At 43.6% G+C, this 25,409-nt stretch overlaps 1 protein-coding gene across 2 annotated transcripts in view; it reads left to right on the forward strand.

The window, feature by feature from the left end:
- CARHSP1 (calcium regulated heat stable protein 1) overlaps window positions 1-25,032 on the forward strand; it is a 46,672-nt gene extending 21,640 nt beyond the window's left edge. The window contains exons 3-8 of one of the 2 annotated variants that reach the window (XM_015877070.2): window positions 2,886-3,124; window positions 3,888-4,218; window positions 5,714-5,788; window positions 15,370-15,562; window positions 15,975-16,097; window positions 23,270-25,032. In XM_015877070.2, the coding sequence (XP_015732556.1) occupies window positions 5,770-5,788; window positions 15,370-15,562; window positions 15,975-16,097; window positions 23,270-23,432 (498 nt within the window). In that variant the 5' untranslated portion in view covers window positions 2,886-3,124; window positions 3,888-4,218; window positions 5,714-5,769 and the 3' untranslated portion in view covers window positions 23,433-25,032. Of the gene's footprint in view, window positions 1-2,885; window positions 3,125-3,887; window positions 4,219-5,713; window positions 5,789-15,369; window positions 15,563-15,974; window positions 16,098-23,269 lie in introns of those variants that run through there. The other variant, XM_015877071.2, reaches the window with a different exon arrangement.
- The last annotated feature ends 377 nt before the right edge of the window (window positions 25,033-25,409 follow it).

Genomic DNA, 25,409 nt, shown 5'->3' on the forward strand with positions numbered 1-25,409 from the left:
ATCTACATAGAACAGATGGACTGGGAAAAGAGAACGTTCTGAAGATGGCACTCAGGTTAGAGAGAAGATCTCAAGGTGATTTTGCAAAATGGATTTCAAAGGTCACCTTCTGGACAGTCACTTTATTGAGAGGGTGATCTTTAGACAACAATCAGCATTTTGTTACCTAGTGACATATTTGAACTAGTGCTCGAGTCCCAGAAAATGCTACTTCCTATGGCCCAGGAGAGCAATATTTGTAGGCTGTATGTGGCAGATCATAGGACTGAGAGCTGAAATGAGATTTTCTGAAAGGCCATCACCTGGCCAAGCATTACTTATATTTCTTCCCTATTCTATTATTTATATTAATTATGTACTATTGCATTTTAATACATGATATTGTTCTTTACTAGTCTGTCAAGAGGGACAAAGCAAGTGGGATTTACATCACTGACGAATCTCTTTTCATGTCAGAGTAAGAGCCAAATGGTTTCTTTTACCCTTTATTTACAACACAAAGATAGAAATACCTCTGCAATGGATGATGGAAAGATCAAGACACTTCATATAAGAGACAACACTCAAAGTAATGACTGTCTCTCGCTAATAACAGAACCATGTTATCATTTAAACTCTTTCGTGTAGAACTTTTCATTGTCACATTTCTCTAAAACTTCACCTGTTCTGAATTTGTAACCAAATCTCAAACACCTGCGTGTTGCTGCAGACTTCTTCCTCCCTCTGCACCTGGTTGCCTGAACTCACCATTGAACTCACTGCAATTTAGCCACCTCATAGATAACACAACTGTCACGTGTGGTGATCTGCCTGTAACACATTTTCTGATCTTCCAATGGAAAGTTTTTTCACTACATTTTGCTATGCATTAATTTGGACAGAGCCCAGTTTCCATCTTTTTTCCTCCTTTTTCTTTCCTTCTGTAATTAGGTATCAGTATGGCATCATTTTGAATTGCATTTTCATTATCGTCGTTATTCATCACTATGAATGATGAATATTGTCATCCAATGTGTGGTAAAATAAATGTATTTAAATAGCTGCAGATAATGCAATATGATACATGTGTTATATTAGTCAAAGTTAAAGAGCAGTCATCTTTTGTTCATCACATCTTTCAGCACTAGTAAAATATGAGTCTATTTGATCCCGTTCCAGCTTGAAGTTGGAAATCTGTTGAACAGCAGACACTTTTATGTTTTGTAGTCTAAAAAGTTTCCTAATTCAGTGCTATATACCAGAAATGTGTGGTATTTTAGTGTCTATAGTGACATTCTATGAAGATAAGAGATCTGAAAGAACAGATATGAGACATGAATATTAGGTGACTGCCACTGGACCAATGAAGAGATGACCTGCCTGACCCTAAAATACTGGGCAGCTGAGGAATTTCTGTGTCATTTCATTAATTATAGGATTCTGCTGCATATGGCAAACATAATCTGTATTTAGGAGGAGCAGAACATGAAAAGAAGCTAAGCAAGAGGAAAATATCAATGTACAGAGACTAGATGGACCTGTTCACTAACAACTCCTGCATTGGCATGGAGTCTCTTCCTTTTTAATAAGGTTGACAGAATTTCACCTGCATGCAAATCATGGGTGGAAGAGACTGACAATAATTTAGTACAAGGAAAGGAATGATAACCATAAGAAGATAAGCCTGCCAGTGGCCAGCTCTTCCTCTGGCCAATTAAGTGATACCTGACTACAGCCCAGAACTAACTTACTTGCCAGCTAACTTACTCCTTGTCTGTGACACAGTGTCCCACATGTGGCTGTGAGGGTATGGGACTCATTTCTCATCCTACTATTAAAAATGCTCTGGATATTATAATAACTAAGTCTGAGGACTAAATCCTCCTTCTGAAGGAAAGCTAGAAAGATATTTGGCTGAGTTCTCATTGAGGAAGTCATGCTAATGTTTCTCTAACTGTAAAGTTATGGCAGTTGAGGCCTTTGTTTTCATTATTTGAGGGTTATTTGTGTTGTAATTAGTGTTACCTGAATTCTGGATCCTAAGGAGATTTATGTTTTGAGAACATTTTGTTTCTCTGTCCCTGGTGCAATGATTTATCTGAGAATAACAATGATGTCCTCATTTCCTACACTTTGCAATCTGAATAGAAGTCATCTCAAGCACGATTCAAAGTTACAGATGATTAAGACAGTGAGAGCGCACAATAACTTGTCAGAGACTGGCTATGAAAAAATTGATCTTATGAAACAGGATGACTCTATCCAGTTGTATAGTAAACAACTTCCAGTGAAAGGTGAATCACATACTTCAGTTTGGCACATTGGTGTTGCAGTTTCCAGTCAGCATTGCAGCTGGATGTGAGAATGTAAAGCACAACAGAGCACGCTGAACTGAGGCGTATTTTGTATGCCACATCTTAAGGGTATTTTTCCTCCTATTCTCTGCAATTTGATTGCTCTTATCATTAAGGACCTGCTTCTTATTTCCAGGCACGGTTCATTCATGTTCATCCTATTCTGCTTTTTGCTCTTGTAGATGAAATAGTTCCAAAAATTGGTCCAGAAGCAGGAACTGGGAATCCTCAGTGGTGCAGGAAGCTGTTGTAAATTAACCCATGCTTTTCTAATAGCAGCGTCCAGTATTCACCCTATGTCAAGTACCTGCACCCATCTAATTGCTGAAGACCTCTTCAAGCTACATCATCCTTGCTGCTGTACATGAATGTATTTCACCCACCTGTACTTAATGAATCACATTATCTGATACATTTCCCCCCTACACACTCATTTCCTTGTCTTAAATTTGATAAGTAATTGCAGTCTGAATACATCAAATGAATGAAAAGTGGTACAGTGTTGCTATTCTATCCAGAAATCCTTCTGTTTTTTCTTTTTTTTCCCATTAGGATTGCTGATGAGAGTGCTCTTGTCTGTGCAACAGCCCGGAGCCATGTCTCAGTAAGCAGAGGATCAGTTGGCAGGAAGGGGGAGAGGCAGGAGAACCCTGTGTCTCTGCCACCTCCTGTCCTACCAGCTGTGCCTTGCAAAACCACACTGACAGTGGTGCCTCAGAGAGGATTCCCAGCCCTGCCCGTGTCCTGGAGAAGGAGCCAACCACCCCACAGCCAAGGACAGAGAGAACAAGGTAGGTACATGTACTGAAAATGATTAACTGGTCATTATTAATTGTCCTGTGGGAAGGGGGAGGGAGACAGAGTCTGGAGAGATGCTGGAACCTCTTGTCTCCAGCAGTTGGTGAAAAAAGCAGCAGGCAAAATCTCATTTCCTGACCACGATATGTGCACACATACAGAGTATTGAAAACCAACCTTGTGGCTGTGGACATGTATTATTGCATGTTTTCCATACGTTGTGCACATGTGATTGGGAAGAAGAGAGACTGAGGAAGAGAGGCAACTCATGACCTTTGAGGAAAGCACAGGTGTAATCCCAGCCTGTGCGACTGGAGGAATTGCTCTGAGCCGTGCTCACTTATGTAGTGTTTTCCCTTCATACTCTTCCACTTATAAAAAAGTCATTCTGGTGACACAGGGAAAACAGTAAAGACTTCAATTTTTGACATTTTACGAGCTTTATAATTAATATTTTAAACAAGAGAAGTTATCAGTCCCTTAACTGTTTATCTTACATCTCCAGGATGGTGCACACAGCTCTGGGCAGCAGTGCCAGGACCTCACCATCCACACAGTGAAATATTCTTCCTTATATCCAATCTGAATCAATTCTTTTTCAGTTTAGAACTCTTGCTTCTTGTCCTGTCACAAGCACTGGTAAAAAAATCCATCACCAACCTTGTCGCAAACCACCTTTACTCTGAAAGATCTCAGGTCTCTCTAGAGCCTTCTTTAGATTTAACACAGCTCATTCAGCTTTTCTTCTTCTTCCAGCTTACTACTGCCATTTTATAGTTTGATGAACAACCTGAAGGCCGAGCACGTTCTTCTCTTTGGCTGTTCCCACGAGGAAACTTCACCCGTGCTACCAGGTGCTTTGCACGTATCCTCTTGGAAAGATACGCTGGAAAGAGCAAAGAAAGCGAGAAGAAGAGCACGCAGCTGCTAACACCGCTCCGAACAGAGCACTGCACGCCACATCCCACTAGGAGCAAAGCTCGGGGCGGAGCGGCTGGACCCTCCCACCGCCTTATAGCGCTTTGCCGACGGGCTGAGCCAGCGCCGCCTGTCTGCTGGCCGAGCTGAGCTGAGTGTTCAGTGCGAGGTGAGAGTTGGGCGATCCGAGGGGGCTTCGGCATCGGGTGGGCGCTGCGGGCCGGGTGTTTGGTGCTCGTGTTGCTGCTGCTCGTGTTGCTGCTGCTCGGGTTCCTGCGGGGCTCTGCGGTAGAGCTGGAGAGGGGCCCGGCTCAGCCTCGCCTTCCCCGTGCAGATGGGTTGGCTTTACTTAAAGCTCGTTCCTTACTTCTTTCTTTATATGCGTGCGATTCGTTGTGGTTTTGTTTGTTTTTTGTTTGTTTTTTTTTTACGTTTAACAACTGGGGATGTGCCGTTGTTACAGTCAGAGGTGTTATTTTATAGGTCTCAAGGAAGGCAAAGCGTGCAAAAGTGAGGGCTTTCTTCCGCTGGGAGGAACGAGCTCCAGCAGCGCTGGGTGCAATGAGGGCCCTGCCGAAATTCTCCCGGCCCGGCTGTGCTGCAGGCACTGAGTTGAGCTGCAGCTCCTCCTCTCGCTGAGGCTGGATACAGCCCTTATTTCGTGGTGTTTGCACGCGGGGTGTACGTGCGTGTTACTGTTTGCTCTTCGTGAGAAGTCTCCAGGTTGAAGTTTTGGATCCGTGCTTCTGAATTCGGCTTCTAAGGGAGGGGATTTGGAGTTTGTGATTCTGCTTTTGCTGGAGCTGCAAGAACTACTTCTGGAAAGTGTGATCTGTGCACCTGATTCTGGCCACACGTACCCTCTGCACTGCCCTGAGCGTCTGCTGCTGTAGCTTTCCAATGGCTATAGTTATTTCCAACAGCAACATCCTCCTTTATTTGCATGCATGTATACACAGAAGTATCTGCATGCAAATAACTTGAAAGCAACCCGATGAAGCTGGGTTATGCAGAATTCTGTTGTCTTTTTTTGGCTGTTGCTGTTTGGGTAGAGGTGTATGCCTAGCAAAGCCAATCTTTGTGTGCTAGAGGGATTGCACGCATCATAAATATGAATGCATCTAATGCTAGTTAGGCAGCTTTATAGCAAACCACTGGTGTCGTGGTGTTACACTGTGTGACATGGGGCTGTCTGAATGAATGGTGGTGTTGGGTTATTTGTAGGCTGAGGTTGCTCTTGGTGCTAAATACGGTCCTGGGGCACGTGTCACTGAGCTGTGAGTGCTGGAGAGATGAAGGGGGGAGTTGTGGGGGCAGAGGTGCTTGTTGTTGGAAGACCTGGCAGATGTAATCTTTGAGAGGGGATTAAAGGGACAAAACAACACTGGGCAAGTTAGCACTGTGCAAGTGTAACAACTGGTATGAGAGTGCAGCAGTGTTTGTGCTTGGGAATGTAAGTGAACAATGAGAAACTGACCAACAATCAGGCTGGCTATGGCTGGGGGCTCCAAGGTGGGGGGCTGTCACTGGTTTTATTTCCTTCTGCTGAAGTTTCTACTGGGTAATTGCCTATGGGATAGACTGAGCAGGGAGTGATGGTAAATTCTGAAAACATGAAGGAGTGAACGCTGTTAGTCACTTTCAAATCCTGCTTTTTGCAACAGGTTGTGGTGGAAACTAAACAAAACGGAACTGCTGAAACACTGGAGAGAAACAAGAGATGCAGAGTGGTGATTTAGGTCAGTGTGATGTGTTATTCCTTGGCGTAGCTCAGCTAAAATGAAAAATAGGAAGCATTAATCTGCCGAACTGCTTTCTGTTTTCTCCCAGGGCAGGTAGAGACAGTTGTTTTTCTTCCTTCTGTCTTGGTCTAATATTGTCTCTTCCTCATATCCAAGACAGCCCCCTTCATAGATCAGCTATCTCAATTTCCTCTGCTCTGAGCTGCTTGTTTCCGCTCTCGCTGTTTGGCTGCGCTGTCTCTGGGGGCTGTGGAGGGGGGTTCAGAGCCAAATGAAGCAGCCATAGCCTCGTGCTGCTTTCTGCTCTTCCAGTTCTATAATTCTGTTCCTTTGAGCCAACCTTTGCTAGGTAGGCACTGAGTTCAGGTCTTTGCTGTGCCTGTTTTCATTAATCACAACAGATGTGTGGCTATAGGATGTGGTACAACCCAGGTTACGGAGACAGTGCTGCACACAGCAGTGTGCAACTCTCCCTGCTGCAGCACTGCTTCTTGCAGACACCCCTTCTGAGAACACACAACTGCCTCTTAACGTGGAGCAGAGCTTTTTGTAAACAAGTGTGAGCGTGGTCACTTGGAAAACTTGGCTTTATCCCCCCAAGCAGTTGGGTAGCAAGAGGAGGGGGGGAAATATAAGGAACAGAAGATGAAGAGGTGGAGCTGCTCTGTCACGTCTCAAAGCACTGTCTGAGCTTGGGTGTCAGCTGCAAGGTGCATCTGGGAGAGGAACTGAGCTGATGTGTTCTTTCTCTTTGTGGTGCATAAAGGCACTTACTTCCCATTTCTGGTATTTGTGGGCCACGTGGAATGCATTAAAACGATGCTTGTTTGTTGTGCCCCAGGGAAGCTGTAAAACACCATGCAAGTCAAGCTGCAGCTTCTTTGGTTTGACCATAGAGCTTATGGGTAAGGGGGGTGGGTTCTGCCCTGACCTCATGCTGGTGGAGGGGGCTTTAACAGCCTGGAAAGCCCGGCTTCCGCTCTATCAGTTTTTATTTGAGCGGTTCCTCTGATGGTACATTTTTACTGTCTGGCTGCAGTCCTGCTGTCTGATCTCAGAGGTTTGCTGGCTGGTTGGTTGCTGCTGGCTTGAGGCAGTTGTGCAGCTGCTTTTCTCATTGGGTCAGTTTAAGATGAAGATAAATAACAGGATAATCTGATGTATCCTTTGTAACCAGTGATTGAGTTTCTGGGGGCTAATGACCCTTGCACTGTGAGGTTGCCGCATTTATTAATGCAATTTAGTGGATGAATAAGTTCATTTCCTTATGTCTATTGAAGTTTTTGATCCATTATCCGCAGTGTGTTGGGTTCCTTGGTCCTATCTGACACTTGTCTTGAACTCTGTGTTTCTCCAGGGAGGAGCTGGAGGTGTGGCCTTGAATGATGTTTAAATACTACCATGTTTCAAGGACAGGACATTTAAGTGTGGCCTTTGAGTCCCTATGGGGTTGCTGGGGTAGTAATTCTGCTTGGTGCCCTGTGATGGAGCATTTCACCTAGAAGATGGCTCTGAACTGCATCCTGCCTTGAAAGGTGATGGGATAATGGAGGGGTAAAGGCACTGAGAGAACAAATTAACCAGCGGTTACACCCAGGAGTGGCTTTCCACTGAGAACAGTGCGATGGAGAAGGGCTCTATTACAGTGCTCTGGAAAAAGCATGCAAGGCTGTGCGTGCTGCACGGCCATTGTCCTTTCCCCATGGCTCTGTGCCTGATCTGATCAGATCACTGCATGTAAGATAGAGGAAAACAGAGAACCTTGACCCAGCAGTTTCACTTGAATATTAAACAGTGCTGATCTTTTGCTATGCCTCATGGGCAGCGTATGACTTTGGAAGTGGCAGAGTATTAAGAGCTAAAGCTGATCCCAACAAGAAGAGCAAAGTCCACTGGTATGGCTCACAGTGGGGACTTGATGGCTTACAAGCACTGGGGGCTGCCATAAAACTGAGGTAGGAAGCAAAACTGGGTTGAGTGTTTCACAGCTGTGAAATACAAGGATTGTATGGTGGGTGCTTCCTTGCTGGGTGGTGGCAGCAGGGCTCACTGTGAGCCTTTGCTCTCTAAACACTGTTCACTCCATTGACAACCAAAGTAAGGAGCAGGGAGGCTCACAGCAGACCCAGCATCTCTGATGCTCTCTTTGACCTCACAGCGCTGCCTGGGGCAGGGAGCTGGGATGTCTGTTGTTCTGAGTGGTGGTTTTACCTTTGAATCCTCTGGGTCTTAAAACCTTCCCAAGGAGCATTGCTTTTCTCAGGTTTATTTGCCCCTTGCCATTTTACGGGCTGTCTAGACATTGTCTGGGAAATAATCATTAAATCTTGCCTTCTGGTTTGGGAGGAATTTTGGTTTTATGTTAGTACTCACGTTTGGTTTGTTTATGTTGACCAAGGCACTCGAGCGTTAAGGAAGATAATGTTTTATGAGCTCCTGCTTTTTGGTGGTGGTTTGATGGCTTTCTCTTCATGATACAACTGGAGAAAGCTGGTCAAAGGCATTTGCTTGTTTTCAGTCATGTCACCTACTTGATTAGAATAAACCACAGCCATGATTGCAACTTCTTCTCAATTACTTGAAAGAGGAAATGGAACTACTTAAAGGAAAAAAAAAGGGGGAGTGGGGGGGGGAGGGAGAGAAAAAGCATTTCCTGTTTACAGAATTTATACCTATTACTTTATTTTAATAGATGTGGGTTTTTTTTTTGTTTTTAAAGCAGTTTCATTACTTATATGGGCATACACTTTGTTTCTGTGCAGAGGGGCTGCTTCTCCCTGCTTCAGGGACTTTGGGGAGCTCCAAAAAGCTGGTCTCGTGTATGTGAAGTGCAAAGGTTTTGGGTAATTTTTATCTCCATGTGAATCCATGCGGCTCCCTTCTCTTCTGATTATTTCTTTTTCCCCCTTAGTTTAATTTTTTCTTACCACAAGACAAAGATTTCTATAAGGTTCACAAGATAAGATGCATTGTCTTTAACCCACAGCAGCAGTTTCCTTCTGCTTCTAGGAAGGAAACTGGCTGCAGGACCCGGAGCTGCATCTGGCAGAGCCGTGGCACAGATGCTGCCAGCCGCACCCCAGGGTTGTGGGGCTGCTGTACGGCATCCTGTGCTTTCACATGTTGACTCTCCCACCCTTCCGCTCCTCTGACTCTTCTCCTGGAAGTCCTCCCAGAGGAGTAAAACAAGAACCAAAGGGATTGCACAGCTGTCCTGGCTGTAACTGCTGTAGTACAGCGTCTAGTACAATTTCCTATTAAATGTGTACTTTCTGTAAGTTTTATATATCAGTGTTATCAGAAAATAAAACTGATATAAATAATAAAATCATTAGTTTACGCCAGTTTCAAACCTGAATGGAACCTACATGCCTCAAGATTTGTTTATTTCCCCTCTATCAGTTGATTATTTTATTGATTATTATTTTTACCTTCCCTGGAAAGTATCTCTCGATTGCTTCCTTGCTTTATTTTGTTTAGCATTAACTCAGCAGGCATAAATAACACTTGTGGCATCTCTGGTTCTGGACAGCTCTGGCCTGTTCTGTACATTTCCAGCACATCACTGGAGCTGGGGCTCTCGAAATCAGGGCATGGTAAATAGTTTTATTGATGTGTAAGTGGACACGAAATCCAGCCTCACACACATGGCTCTGCTGGCTCTGCGATTTCCTGGGCAGTAAAACAATGCCATTCCTGTTGCCATTTAACTGAGCACAGAGAGCGAATGTGCTGAGCAAGAAAAACTAGTTCTTGCATGTGTGGTAATTGGACTGAAAGCAATCAAACTTATGTAGGTCCATTTTCTCATCATTCAGATAAGAATGATGCATTACCTGCAATAGACCTACTGGGCTGCTGGTATTGTAAGATGGATTGGAGACGAAAGAGATTTTTCTATTTTTTTCTCTTTCCCTCTAGGAATCTGTTTCCCAAACTGCTGGTGGAAGGAATATGACAGAATTTGTTTGATGTCTGGTTTCTGAAGGGTTGTTGAAGTGGCTGTTGTTCCTGAAGCAGTTTGGGAAGTTGTGTGCGGTGGGTGTGTGCCTCAGCTGTATGACTGCTCCTGCTAACACTGATCTGTTTACACCATATAGAGACAACCTGTTTGTCAACACTGTGGACCACATATGGTTGGTGGCAAGTTGTGTGAGTCACTGCTGTTCCCTGGTAGTGGAAGGTACAGCTCTACCCTGGGGTGCCCCAGCACTGCAGCCAGGTGTGCAAAGGATCCTCCTCTGTTTGGCACACACTGCATGCAGCTTGGGCACCACAATGGAAGAAGGACATAAAACTATGAAAGAGAGCATCCAAAGGAAGGCTGCAGAGATGGGAACTGTTGAGATTGCAGAAGCTTTTCCTGAGAAATACAAATCCCTGTCTTCCTTCTCGTGGGTTGTGAGAGCACTTCTGTTCAACTCTATAGGAAAGGAGCTGACAGCAGTTAAATCACGTGGCACCTGAATTCCCTGAGGCAGGGCTCTATGCTGGACACTTTTGAGATTATTTTACTTCTTGTGTAGATGCTGAAATAGAGTCCTGCACTTGGAATTAATTCTTTTTGGCATAAATTCCAGTTCTCTTGTTTCTGTCAGAGTTGTGCTGGGTACAAGGGCTAAGCATCCCCTGCTGCTGCAAGCCTTGCTGGCCAGGGCTTTTGGATGAGGAGAAGCTTGTATCTGGTGTGGGGAGCTATACTGTAAGTTGGGTTGAGAAATCCAGCAGAGGGAAGAAAAATAGAAATGCAACTGTGAAGTGGGCCAGTGATCTATAAGCTTATACATATATAGCATAAGCCTTGGAAATAGGACACACGTAGGAATATGTGGGTCAGCATTGGGAAGGAATTTAATGGAAATTGAGAACATTTCATTTCTGGTCAGCAGAAACTAAGATTTCTTTCACCCTTGTGTCATATACACAGGACTTGCTTTTTTTTTTCCCCTAAGAAATTCCAATAAATCACATTATAATGATGTGTTGCAGAGCAGTGAGACTCAAACTTCCACGATTGTAGACCTTTCTAATGTGATCTGTCCTCTACTAAAATGTTGATCAGGGAGAAAACACAGTGAACTAATTGTTCTGAGAAACACTTGAGCCACATAAATATTTCAGGGGATTTTAGTAGCCTGGAGATCTCACAAGTGCACATGAACAAACATACCCATGACTGTGGTTGGGGTTCTGTACTTCCCCAATGTACCTTAGGGTTTATGTTCCTTGCAATTGCGTGACGTTGTGTAAGTCTGTTTGCCTTGTAGGTGAATGCTAAATGACTTGGAGACTTTAAGAGAGGTTACACATATTTTAGCATAAATATTTTCTGCCAAAATGACGTAATTCCTGGAACAAACTCTCATCGGATGCTCTGGCATGGAAGTAATGGCAGGAACAAAGCTTCAGGCTTGCAAATGCACTAGAGGAAGATTGTCGAGCTTGAGAGCAAGCGCTGGAAGGGACAGTTTGTTCCCTGTTCATCCACATATTGTGCTTCGTCTGGGGAATAATGTTAGCTGGGTATGATTTAAGCCTATTTAGCAAGAATAAGTTGATACATGTTGAGTGTTGCCTCTGTTATCCAAGAACAAAGTTCCCGGTCTTGGCTAATGGTGCGATGATGGGAGCAGGGTTCTGGTGTGTGAGCAGTAGTGATTCTTTGCTGCAAAACATAAAGTGCTGAATAGATGAATCTGGCTCTTGGTCCACACAAAACCACCCAACTCATCAACAAGCTGAATTTTTACTACTATTTGATTCTGTTAGAGTTTATTGTCTAAGAAAAAGTAATTGCAGCCATTCAAGTGTGAAGTCAGAGGAGTAATTTAGGAATCCTAAGGTGTGTTTTAAAAAGACACGAGGTTTTTCTTTTGTAGTTAGAAATGTAAAAGCAGAGAAAAGAACAGAAAGAAGCTTGTTGCCCTCCCTCCCCCAACCCCCCTTCTGTCTCTTTCCCATTTGTGTCACCTCTAGTGGAAAATTTAAGGCTTGATTTATGAATAAGCCTGTCCTCTTCTCTGTGTGCTCCTCTGAGCTAATGCTGCCCTTCCTTTGTCTGTTGTATATTATGCCCTTCTCTTTCCTTTTCTTATCTTATTTGCTGTTCTCTGTGTTCTGAACTGTGTCCTTTCTTAATGTCTTTATAGTCACTGTCAATTAAAATGGAGACTTTTTTTTCAGTGTCAGTTAAGCTTTGGGACTTTTTGCCATAGGATACTATGGTGCTAAAGGGCTTGGGAAGGGTTTAGCAAAGGCCCTAGTGTGTTATTAAATATCACTGTGCCACCTTTGTCATTTGTTTATGCTTTCTGTTGTGGGATGTTGGAAAGATGTTGAGGGTAAGTAACCCCGTGTGCTCACCTTGTATTTCACTCTGACCTAGGCAGATAGTTGTGGCTACTGGTGTCAGACTGGATAAAGTCATCCTGATGCTCCCTTGTGTTAAGTGGAGCAAAGAAGTGGGGCTGGCACTTGTGCTCCTCCAGGAGGAGTGCTGTCAAGTGAATCTATGTATGAGCAGCATCACCATTAAATAGCCAATCGCTTTGGTAAGGCTGCAGGCTTCCTGTGGGTGCTCAGGCCTCTTCCCCGCTCTGAGCTCTGCTCTCTATTGGGTGGATGGTCTCCGTGCATCTGCCTCTGCAGAGTTCCTGTCATTTCTGGGCTGGTGTGACAGAAGGTACCAGGCTGTTTGTCTGTGGACAGTGAACAAAAAGGGCATTTGTGCAGTTCGGTGGTACTGTGTGTTCCACACCACATTTTACTCTCTATCTGGAGACACAAAAATAAATCTAAATGGGAACAATAACCTAAATTAGCACTTTTCTAAATCCATTTAGCACTGTTTTGTTGTAAATATTTCTGTGGCTTGTCTGCGTGTTAAAGAAAAAGAGAGAAAATTCCACCTCTCTGCCCTCATGTCAGGATGGGGATGGGCAGTGCTTTGTGCTTGGTTTTGCTGCTGCAGATGAGTGCAGAGCTCTGCGCTTCGCTTATCACCTGGTGGTTTATATTTAGAGGAGAAAAAGCGTGTGTTTCTGTGAAAGCTGCATTTTCAATTGTGCAAAAGCCGGAGTCAAATGCTGAGTTATCAGAATGAGGTTTTAATCATTTAAAATCGTTTAAATTTTAATCATGTAGTGCTTCTTTTTTTTTTTTCCCCTCTGTGACCTATTGGAATTGTAGTCCTGCCAGTTTAAAACATGCACTCCTTGAAAGCAGGTTACCCAAAGCAGAGGCCTTCCCAAATCTCAAGCTTCCTCATAGGGGTCACTGCAGCAGGCTTCTTTGAAGAAGGTTTGGAAAATCACATCCCTTTGTTGTTATTTGTGTCTTAGCTGAGTGTTGTCTGTAATGCTGGGCAGGGCATTAGCTGGTGGATTGCAACTGCCATCCATATTTGGACAATTTAAAGCCGTGTTTTTGTTTCCATCTCTGTTCTACTTAAGAGGAGGGTGAAAAGCTTAAGCTGGTGTACGAACGTGACTATCCACTTTTACTTTCTCGGTACCCTGAACAATTAAACACAAATGCCTTTGTCCCTCTGTGACTTCATTCTTAAAAGAGCTTTTTAATTTTAGTCATTAGTTTCAGGAAGGAATAATGAAAGTTTGTCATTGACAGGAAGGCGGCATCTCAGATGTGTGAGGGATCTCCTCCATAATTCATGGGCTGGAGAGCTTGGCTGTAGAAAGGACAGTGCAAAAGGAAGATGAGATTTCAGATGAGTCTTGGACCTAAAGACAGCATTTCTATTTGTGATATTTTCTTGCCCTATATCACCACACATTTTGCTAACTCATCCAGATATTTTTAGATTTTCTTATTTAAGAACATACCAAATTATTGGTTATTTTTGTATTACTTGTTCTGTCCTTTCTGATAGAAGGGAGTTTGCACACCAGAGCTGCGCTGATTTATTTCTCTTCCATCTGTCCCTTTGTGTACCTGCAAGCTGTGCAGGAGTGCTGCAGTTTCTCATCATTTCCCTCTCTTATAGATTCCTTGAGGATTTTTCTTGTTGTTTGATGAGCCATGTGTCACTGTTGGTTTGCTGAGGTGGGCTCCTCTGCTGTAGGATGTGAATGAGAGCAGATCTGACTCTGGCTGCAGTGAATCTGAATGCAAACACAGAATTGTTGCAGGAGTTTTGCAGCAGGCTTGGATCCACCGAAGCACACTGTGGTGTCTGCAGGCCAGAGTCAGCCACACGTTCCCTTCCTTGACCGAGTAAACTGTATGACTCTGCCTGAAGTGAATTAAGGAGCACTCGTGATTTTCATCTTCTGTTTGAGTTGAAGATATTGTAAGTTCTAGGAGATGTGCTAATAGCCGAGCTGATTTGCTTTCGATGAATCTGCCTTGTGCAGTTCAAAGGCTGTCAACTTTGTACAAAAGAGATTGAACTCACTGAGTTTCTTAGAAGGATAGAAAGGATGACTCAGGGGACTACTGACTATACTGGGGAGAATCATGGGACAGATTCTCCTGCAATTTCTCTAAAGTCTTATGGAAGAGAGGAAAGTGATATGGGATAACCAGCATGGCTTTATCAAAAGCAAGTCCTGCCAGACCAGCCTAGTGACCTTCTGTGATGGTATAACTGCATCAATGGACAAGGGAAGATCCACTGATGTCATCTGTCTAGACTTTAGTAATAAGGCCTTTGACGTGGTTTCCTACAATACTCTGCTCTCCAGACTGGAAAGATATAGATTTGATGGGTGAACTGTTTGACAGACAAGGAACTGGTTGCAAATTCATATTCAGAGTAGTGGGACCAGTACTCTTCAATATCCTCATCAGCTACATGAAGAGGGACTGAATACACCATCAGCAAGCTAGGGGACACCAGCCTGTGTTGTATGTTTGATACACCCAAGGAATGGGATGCTGTGCAGAGAGACCTAGACAGGCTCAAGCAGTGTGCCCAATAGAGGTGCACCATGAGGTGCAACAGAGCCAATTATAAGGCCTTGCACCTGGGTTGCGGCAACCCTGCTGTCAATGCAAGCTGGAGAACAAAAGGATTGAGCACAGCATTGCATAACAGGGCATGTGAGTGCTGGTGAAGAGAAGGCTCCAGGGAGACCTGAGAGTAACCTTTCAGTAGCTGAATGGGGGCGTATGAAGGAAGGGAAAAGGATTTTTTAGCAGGATCTGCTGTGATAGGGCAAGGGGAAATGGTTTCAAACTAAAGGAGGGGAGATTTCAGTGGGGTATAAGAAAAAAGTTCTTTGTGATCAGGTTGTGAAGCACTGGCACAGGCTGCCCAAAGGGGTGATGTGTGCCCCATCCCCAGAAACATTCAAGGCCAGGCTGGACCAGGCTGTGGGCAGCCTAATTGAACTGTAGGTGTCCCTGTTCCTTGCAGGAGAGTTGGACTAAATGACCTTTAAAGGTCCCTTCAGACTCAAGCAATTCTATGAAACAGCAGGAGATTTTGGTTAAACTGTGTCCATATGTACGTCGACAGGAAATGAGTCATATTCTTACAAAATCATAAGCTGAAGAATTCGTGACTTTTGTATGAAAATTTCCATTTGTGGCTAAGTCAGATCTCCTTCAATCTCTAGGTTTTTCTCTGGCATCAGGAATGTCTTCTGAGCCTGCTGCATCTCCTTCGGAGCAGTCCCCCTCCTCTCTGCACTCATCCAGTTCTCTTCATCTGCCTGAAAACCGCAGGACAAGAGATCGCTCCCCATCTCCCATGAGGGGGTACCTCATCCCCAGCCCACTGCCCACACGGCGCACCAGGACATATTCAGCGTGAGTACTGAGAAAACTGCACTTAGTAGGGACAGCCAAGTGATTGTGTTTGGGCAGATTGATCCAGACCCTCACTTAGGTGAAGGGAGGTTGAGTTTGTTGTATCTGGAAAGCGCTTTGGTCTTTTACTGTTATCTTGTTATCTTTATCCCCTAAAATCTCATGGGATTAGAATTTTATTAGTCTAAATTGCTTGTAGTTTTCTGCACTCTGTTTGGATAAAGAAAGTTGAAAGTATTTTCCTCTCTTTAAGACCAGATTGGTGCTATTAAATAGTTGCTGCTGAGGAATATACTCGCAGTGTAGTGAATGGGTTATTTGGACCATTGTGCTCATATGCATGAAGTGCTGCAGCTGAACCTTCTGCATCCGTGCTCAGCAGTGAACTGCTTTTTGTGCTTTTATTTCCCAGAACTGTGAGAGCATCAGAGGGTCCCATCTACAAAGGCGTCTGTAAGTGTTTCTGCCGCTCTAAAGGCCATGGCTTCATTTCTCCTGCAGATGGAGGGCCTGACATCTTCGTACACATTTCTGAGTAAGTTGCTGCTGAGGAAGCTGGAGTCTCAGTTTTTCTTGGTGACTTAATGCTTTTGATATATCACGTTCTAAGAACAGCTTATAGCCTGTCACCCTTAGTACAAAACAGTTATGCACATGTTACAGAAAAAGAAGACAATAATTTACCTCTGCCAGTATTACTATAAATCTGTTGAGAACTAGTAGATCATTCTGTCAAGTCTATTAGAATAAGCTGTTTTTCTTCAACCCAGGAGCTTGCATTTTATGTGAAACAAATCATCTAGGCAATATCAGGCTTTAAATTAAAGTTTTCCACCACTGAAAACTCATTCTTTTTTCCTTGCGCTGCTCAAATCGTTATTTTAATAAAGGTTAATTACCTTTACTGTTTAGAAAAGTCATTTGTGTAGCTTCAGTCTCAATCAGTTCATGGTTAAAGTTTTCTCTGTTAGGGGGTTCATTAGTAACTCTGTGTTTTTCCCTTGAACTCATGAAGATCTGTCACATCTGAATATACCTTTTGATAAATCAAATGAATCGAGCTTTTCAAGTTGGTAATTTTTTTTTCCTCCCATCTAAAACAGTCTTTCCACTTTCTTTTCTAAGTGTGCTGCAGCCTTTAAATATTACTTTAAAAAGAGGGGGGAAGGGGTGGGGAGAAAATACATCTGTGTGGATATTTTCAGTATGGAGGGATAAGAATCTCCTTCCATATTCCTGCTGCTTCTCTTCCTATTCGTCCCATAATCGCATTAGCCCTTCTTGTCTCTAGTCTCTTGCTGAGTTGCTTATCTGCTCTGACCTCTGCATCCTCTGCAGCATCAGAGTTTGGTGCAATCCCAGATGCAGTCTGTCATCTTCTGGCAGCAGGGCTTGCATTCCTGGCTCCCAGATACATGACTTCATATTTTGTTGCACTGCAGCACATTTGATTTGAATAGGCTCTGCTTGCCAAGGGATCCAGATCACTCTGGCTGTCTTCGTTATTTATTGCTTGAGTGATCTCCAAGTTTTAATAGACAAATTTATATTTGTTTCTAGATGGGGGTTGTTGACCAGCATGGGGGTTGAAACTGGCCTGTGTTAGGATTACTGTTCTCCATCTATTACTTATCTGTTTAGTTATCAGTGTTTAGTCTAGCTGTTGCTTACAGTGTTGAAGCTACGTAACCCTCATTTGTTTTCTTTGGAGTGGTTGCCCAGTGGTAAGTCAATAAAAGCCTTACCAAATTAACTCAGGTGCCCTCAGTTATCTTTTCTGCCCATGCATTTAGCGCATCTCCTTTGAGAATGAGCATGCTGGCATTCTTCCATGATGGTCTGTTCAGGGTACACAAACTGCTTCTGCCCTCAGTCGCCCTCTGAACAGCTGTAATTCAAACAACAGCGATGTTTTACTGTTTGTCTGTTTAGCCAAAATATCTCCTATGCTCGAATCCTATATGACACTACAAAGGTCTTTTTTTGGCTGTTGTGATTTTAGTGGCTTGTGCAAGAGGCCCCATTTCACAGGAGTCCCTTCTTGTGGGCTGTGCTACTTTCTGTATTGATCCTGTACACTTCCGGAGTGCTTTGACTCTGCGCTGGCTATATGCTCTAGTTAAGTGAGTATACCCTAGATGTGATGTGCCACTTTTATCCTTTCTTCCAGCCAAGTCATTGTGGTTGTAAAAGTTCACACGCAACCACATTTCTTACTTTCTTATTTGGCTCTGAAAAGGAAAATGCTGCAATGCAGACAGGCCTATGGGGTGTCCTTCAGACTGGTTTCCTGACCCCATGCTTGATGATGGCCTTGTAGAGTTGATGCTGTACTTCTCCCAGGGGTTTGACTCATAGCACCTTTGTGTCCCAGAAGAGATCCTGCACTTGTGCAGTTTCTGGGGCTATTGGAAAGCCAAAATCTGCACTTTCTGATTCCCTTCAAAATATTAGAGGCGCTTTATCTTGCCCAGGTGGAAGTCTTTGGAAAGCTCTGCCTCTTGTGATCATCACTTTCTTCCTCTTAGTGAGCTGCATAGTGTTGAACTGACTGTTTAGAGCAGGTATGGAGGAATAATGGTTCTCAAGTGTGGATTTCAGAACTATGACAGGAGATCTCTGGATACCTGAGCAAGAGCGTGATGCATCTGGTGCACTGGAAGAGAAGAACAGCTTCCTTCCTCGCTGTGGGAGGACCAGGCCACAGCCCCCAGAGACTAGGGCAGTCTCATAGCAAAGATCTTGGCTGTTTACAGCTGGGATTTCTTCTGTGCTTGGGCCTCATTCAAACTTGTTTTCCCAGCTAGGACTGTGACTGGTGGGTGACTCCTGCTACTGGTTTGCCTGCCAACCATCTCCATAAAGACACTGCTAGCATTGCTGATCTCGGCTGACACTGCATTGGAACGCATTCAAGATTAGAAACTCAGGATAGTTCCTTACTGTGCTAAGTCTTGTTGTTTAGTGAAGGTGCGAGTTTACAGGGAGGTATACTCAAGAGTTAAATGAGCTTTAAGGAGCTCTCAAGGTAACACAGCCCATCGGTCTGTAGGAACTATCAGGATTGTTGACTAACAAAGCTCAGAATTAACTGAAAACTCCGGTTCAAGAATATTTCCATTTGGCTTAGTCTTTGTCCCCAGAGGTTTAACTAGAGCCCTGGAATATGAATAGCAGCTGTGAGGAGGAAGAGCTAGAACAGCCCTTATTTAGGTAATTTCCTTATAACCTCCCAGCTCCCTAAAAATAGTGCAAATAAAATGTTCCACCATATCAGGCTGAGACTGGGCTGGGAAATGGGAGTTGCTGGATAAGCTAGAACTCACTCTATTGTCTCATTCTGACACTGACACCAAGAAAACATTTCCTATTTTTAGCTTAGTATATCAAAGAGTGTTAAAGTTTCTGGATGGAGTTTTTATATATTTATATATATGTATATCCATTCGCTTGAATAGGAATGTGCATACAGATCTCTTTAAAAACAGTGAAGGTCTCCACCTCTACTTTAGATCAACATTTAATGTATAGCTAGAGTAAAAATAGTTTTTAAAAGTCTATATTTAACTTCCTGTACCAAATTATCCAGGTAAATTTTGTATAGAGTGGCTGCTGCAGACAGACTGTCTTCCAAGATCTGTTTACTTTCTCTGATCTCCTCCAGCTCATTTACCTTGCAGCACTTAAGGCAATTGCTTCCTGATGGGGGATCAGCCTGCAGCTCAGCCATCTCATCACCTTTCAGGTGCCATTATACTGTTCTTTCTTGACACCACCAAAAAATATTGCACAAGCTGGATGCTGTTTGTTTATAAGCCTTGCTTAGTGATGCTGATAATGGAGCAAATATGCATATATCCAGTACTACTGTCTCCAGAAGCAGCATTTGGTAGGCAAAAAGCTGCTGTGCCATTCTCAAGTGGATGTGATTGGGCTGTGAAGTAAGACCTTTGTCCCCAGTTTATATGAAAATCCAGAGGACAGTGGGTTCATAATCTCGTGTTAGGTAGGCACCAAGAATGACTGACAGTCAGAAAGCTGCAGGGATGAAAAGAATATCTGATCTGTGGGAGACAGGTTTAGTGGCTGAAAGCAGAGGGTGAAATGTGAGTGGTTTGTGTGGTCACAGCCTTCTCACATAACTTCAGGAAGGACGATATTAGTCTTCATCAGGTCCAGCCAAAACAGAGTATGACAAACAGGAAGATGAGGGAAAGTACTATTGGGAATGAATGAGGCTTTATGTCAGTTCAAATAAGGTAAGAAACCAAGAAAGGAACTGACGCTGTCATGGTGATGTTTGGTCCTGTAAGAAGTGCTTCCTAGTTGAGAAAAGTTCTTATGGGTCCTTTTTCTTATTCTCAGGGAGAAAAAGCCAGCACCACTTGTGTTGCAGGTGCACTGGTTACTGCCTTTTTACCAGAACCCATTCTGATATGTATATTCATATTTCAATTTTAAGCCAAACTCATCCCAACAAATTCCACATCATTTTTAGCATTTGAGCTTTACTCATTCCTCACTTCAGATTCAAATAATGCATAATTGCTTTTAAGTTCCTGAAACAGCATCTGCCTTTGTGTGTGAGCTTGTCTTTGCTTCAGGAGGTAGCAGAAACCTGCTGTCCTTTTACTTCAACCACACGTCCTAAATGCTCTTCATAGATTCAAGTGTTTTTGTTGCTGAGTCTCTTCCTGTTTTACAGGAGCTCTCCAAGAGCATGTTCCTGTTCATTAAAAAATCCTTTCAGCCCAACTTAAGATCCTTTCCTGGGCAGGGCATCCCTATTGTTTGCTTCCTGTAAAGTGGTGACTTCTGAGCTCGCTGCTTGCTGTGCACGTTCATCCTCTGTGCGGGAATCAAAGTTGACGCTTGGTGTTGTGGAGTGGGCGGCCACAGTGCTAAGAGGAGGTGCCTCTTTATTTCCAGCTTCAAGTAGCTGTTGTGCCTCAGCTTGCTGAAACCCTGCCTGTGGCTGCTCCTGGTGCTTGAGGCCAAATGAAGAAACACTTTTCATTAGAATTTGTTCCAGTGGCTCAGCTGTACTTGAGTAAATGTAGACTTTCTGCTTTGGCTTGTATTGTCAGTGCTCATTCCATCTGAGTTGGAAAACGCTTCCACTGTGTTTTTCATAGGCTGGTCTTTCTTCATATGGGTGATGGCTGTGTGGTGATGTATTCCACTGAAAGCTAATATCTTGCTCAGGTTGGACTGCTGTGCTGCACAGGTTGTGTTGTAGCTATGTATTTCTTAGCTCAGATAACAAGTCCTTGATCTTTTGAGACTGATGGCTTGCTCATCTGTTTGCATGCACACTGCAGCAGGGAGGGCTGGGGAGGCTTGTCTGCTTTGTGTTGGCTCCTCATCCCTTGAGTGTTTCTGTAGTTCTTGCAAGCCTGTCTTCAGGTTGCTGACCTCAACACTAGCTTTTCAGGTACCAATTAGTACAACGTGGTGTAAGCTTGCTTCCCATCAAGCTTGTCTTCTAACACTTGATGTGTACTTAAGCTGCACTAATGAGCAGTGGGGGGGTGGATAGTCCTTGACTTCGTGTATGGCTGAAGCTCTCTCAGAAGGCCCTGCCAGGACTTCAAGCAAGCTGAAATGGGAATGAAGATATATCTTGCTCTACTGTGCAAACTGTGCTTTACTGGTCTTTTCCTCATTTGTGGTGGTCAGTATTTGAGAAAACATACACAAGGGCCATGTGGCAACAAGGGTGTTGCTTTATCAGGATCAGGTAAGTGAATCTCTGCTCCCAAGAGGATTATAAATACTGGATGTGCAAATTTTTCACACCCAAAGAAACCTCAAATCCATGAAACCTCAAACCCGTTGAAGGCTATAAATAAGAGCAAGAGTCTAGAGGTGGGAGCTCCAGAGCAGTACTCTCAGTATGATACAGGGCTGGGCTGACGACAGGTCATCTGGGGACTTCTGAAGTAAGTCAAGGTCAGTAGGATCAGCGTGTATGGGCAGGGAAGGCTGTCAGGACTGATCAAGAAGGATTTAGCTTGGCTTTTCTGTAAATATTTTTTTTTTCTGCTTGCAATTTACTGCCACTTTCCCAAGCACCACCCTGAAGAGTTCATCTTAGGACATTCCCTCTTGGTTCTGGTGTATGGGTGATAGGGTCTAAAGAATATGTTTCAAGCAACAGGAATGCCTTTAACTCCTTGTAACAGACTGTAGATGTGTATTTAGATATGGGAGCATTTTCAATATTGCATTGATAGGATCAGTCAGTGAACAATAGCTTGTTTTTTTTTCCTTAACTTCCCATGGGAGAAGATATGATTTCTGGGTCAGTTTTAGCTTCTGCTGTACATGCCTGCCTGTCTGCCCTGTATCACAGACTGCTTCTGCTCAGCTGCTGCCTGCTAGCACCAGTCTCCAGCATTGGTTCTGATGCATGAGTCAAGGGAGCAGAAGCTGAGGAAGAAAAATATTAAAGATAAAGAGAGAGGACACAGTAGGCACCGCTGAAGTCTTGGGTTCATGCAGTGCATTTGTAAGGTAAAATTCCTGGCTGGTGTGAGCATGCTGTCAGGGAAGGCAAAACAAGCACAACTGTCCAGAAAGGAGTTTATTTCCCCTCCTTCTGAACCCTCCAAAAAAGTACATGAGCAAGTGATGCAAATCAGGGCACTGGTAGACTTTAGAATTGTTGTGTATCTGTTCTCTTGTCCTGCTCTCACTGCAAATTGTATCTGCTGATAAATATCTGAACAAAATTAAATCTAAAACCTGAATTGTCAAAGAAGGGGAGGGAGACCTCAGTGTGGGCTTGTGAAGTAACGTCCTGTCAAAGAATTATAAAAATGTGGCTCAGAAGGCATCTCTGCACATCTTCACTGGCACATGCTGGGATTTTTTATTAAAAAGCTCTGACCTTGGACACGAAGTGAGGAAGGCTGTTACTCTTTGCAGCTCTGTCTCATCAGCACATTGCTCTGGACAAAGGGTGCCAGACCTTATTGCTTTCCCACTGTTCCCAGATAAGACTCACAGTCATATCACAGTAACAGCTGCAGGGGGGGAATCCTCCAGCATCGCTCAGCATCGCTGGTAGTGGGCAGGTAGGAGCGAGTGTGTGACCTGTGGGAGTCAGGTGCTGGAGGAGAGATGCATTGTTGTAACACATCAGAACCACTGACTTTTTTCTCCTCCACCTTTTCCCCCCATAGCAAGTGATTTTAAAGCTTCTGGCTCCGTATATATTTTTAAAAACCCTTCAAGTAATATTTTAAATACCACAGGCAAACTTGAGTGTTATGGTGGAGTTGTAGTGAATCCAGTTGTACAATTCAAATAGAGTTCCAAAGCAAAGTAGCAAGCAGTGCCAGCTCTGCCCTCTAGTGCACCAGCAGGGAAGAGGCTTTAGGAATGTGGGGAAAGGTGCAGGGATCACAACAGAGCTGTCCTATGTGGGGCTCAGCTGACTTTTAAGTCGTTTTAGGGGTTGTAGGTAATGGCTTTTCTGTTCTTTAGGCTGGTATTGTTTGTAGTGATCTCACTGGATTTTGCTGTGAGACACCTGAAATCAGCCTCAGCTTTGGCTGCTGTTGTGGTGGTGTTTTTGTTTATTTGAAACAACACAAAAGACCACCCAAAATTTCCTTGCACGTATTGAGATATTTGTTATGATAGAAAATGAGACTAAAGGAAGAATGTGATTTACAATGATCTGAATCTTCCATTCCACAGCATCGAAGGCGAGTACGTTCCTGTGTCAGGGGACGAGGTCACCTACAAGGTGTGCACCATCCCACCAAAGAACGAGAAGCTGCAGGCCGTGGAGGTGGTCATTACCCACCTGGCCCCAGGAACCAAGCATGAAACATGGTCGGGGCACGTCATCAGCTCCTGAAGTTGCCTGGGGGATGCTGTCTGCGTGGGTCACTGCTCAGCGCCTGCCCAGGGAACCTGACCTAAGAATAGTCTGCAAATGGTGCGGGAGGAAACACTGCATTGTCAATAAAAGCAGAAGTAGGCCAAAATTATCATATTTACAGTAGGCCTGATTTAACAAAGGAGGAAAAAAAAAAAAAAAAAAGCAATCCAGATGCTAATGAAATGAAAAATGTCTTTATTAATGTGTTTACAGGAATGTGTTTTAAAGAGATGTAGTTTGTGTGCTTTGAGAGGTTGGATTTCTTTTCTTTTTTTTTTTTTTTTTTCCTTTATTTTGAACCAATTCCAGTCCCTCAGGGGACTCGGGGAGCCTTGAAGGAGAGCCCTTGCAGCACAGCCAGCTATGGCAGATACACAGGTGTAAGGCCCCGTGGGTGCTTGATCACTGTGGTCCCTTGAGCTGTGCTTCTGCAGGTGTCAGTGTACACTTAGTGCTGGCAGTGGTGCCTCACTGCCTTGACATGAGAGCGAACAAGCTGCTTCGTGCTGCAGTTTGTTTTCCTTGTGGAATAAAGCTTGCAAGCAGAGCAGCTGCTGCACGGTGGAAAATCTCCATCTGGTGGTTATGCTCTGATGGGCTTCAGGTGCAGCATTTGCAACCATGTCTGCATATGTGTGGAATATTGTATGTTTTTTCTAAAACAAACAAAAAAAACCTGGATTGTTCATGTATTTACTTTTGTGCCTTGATGGTTGATTAGCAACAGATTTTATAGGCCAGTATTACTTAAAAAAAAATCAACAAAAATTAAAAATCGCTTCAAGGTAAGTGGTAGAAAAGCTGTAAAGTAGCTTCAGAGCCTCTGGCTGTGTCTGAATTGAGACTGCCTTCTTGACTGCATAGAGCTGATAAATGTCTGCTGTGGTGTTTCACTGGCAGGCAGGCGAAATAACTTCTGAAAAGCAAGTTAGGTGCTGTTGAGCTCACTGAATACTGAAGTACTGTGAGTTACTTACTAGACTCACCTCTGGGTGAAGTAGATTCTACAGCTGTGTTTTTTAGAAGACTTTCTTGATGGGATGTGCTCTGGCCACCCTGGCTCTGCCTTCAAGATTGCTTATAGTTGAAATAATGTGACGATGATTTTCCCGTTTGCCTTCCATACCTTTTTTCAAATGAAGCATTTTTTTTCTCTTTTCTTTCCTAACAGTGGATTTTTATTGACTTTGCACATAAAAAAAAAAAGAATAAAAATAGAAAAAGATTGCATGATACTCTTCTGTTAGCTACGTGACGTGGTGTAACTTCAGTTGCCTGTTTGCAGTTTTTCCAAGAGAGGCACTCGTTGTCACGAAATGTCTCAGGACTCTTTCACAGCAGAGATCTGTTCCAAGGTCTGACCTGGGGAGAGCTCAGCTGTATGAAGGTCAGTAACTGCTGTGATGGCTTGTTTTACTTTTAAGCTGTATTACACTGTAGAGTGCTGTAATGACCTGCCTGCAGCGGCTTTTTGTTTTTAACCATGACTAAGTAATGGTGGGTTTAACACTATCTGGTTTGTGGAGTATCGCGTATTGCTTTCTTTACAATAAATACAGCCGTTATAACGCTGTAATATGTCTTCAGTCTGATCTCTACATGATCTGTGTTGAAGTTCTTTAGTGTTAAACAGAGAGTGCAGGTGTCTGCATATGCATACTGTTAAGATGATATACAATACCAGAGTATACAATACCATCTCTTTAGAGATGTTTGTCATAATACTAATGGGTCTGGTCCAGCATCTGCTTTCATTAAATGGTTGAGACTGAATTATATTATGGAAATACGCATGTGTGAAGTGGGTTAGGCTAGAACTTTTGGATGAGAGCATTAGAGCATCCACCACCTCTTTTGAGCTAAATGTTTCTCTTTTTTCCCCTTTTGAACCTGTTAAAAATCATGCAAACCCGAAATGGGAAGCATTAAATTAAGGAACTTTGTTGTACACGC

The sequence above is a fragment of the Coturnix japonica genome, chromosome 14, assembly GCF_001577835.2.
Source record: "Coturnix japonica isolate 7356 chromosome 14, Coturnix japonica 2.1, whole genome shotgun sequence".
NCBI lineage: Eukaryota > Metazoa > Chordata > Aves > Galliformes > Phasianidae > Coturnix > Coturnix japonica.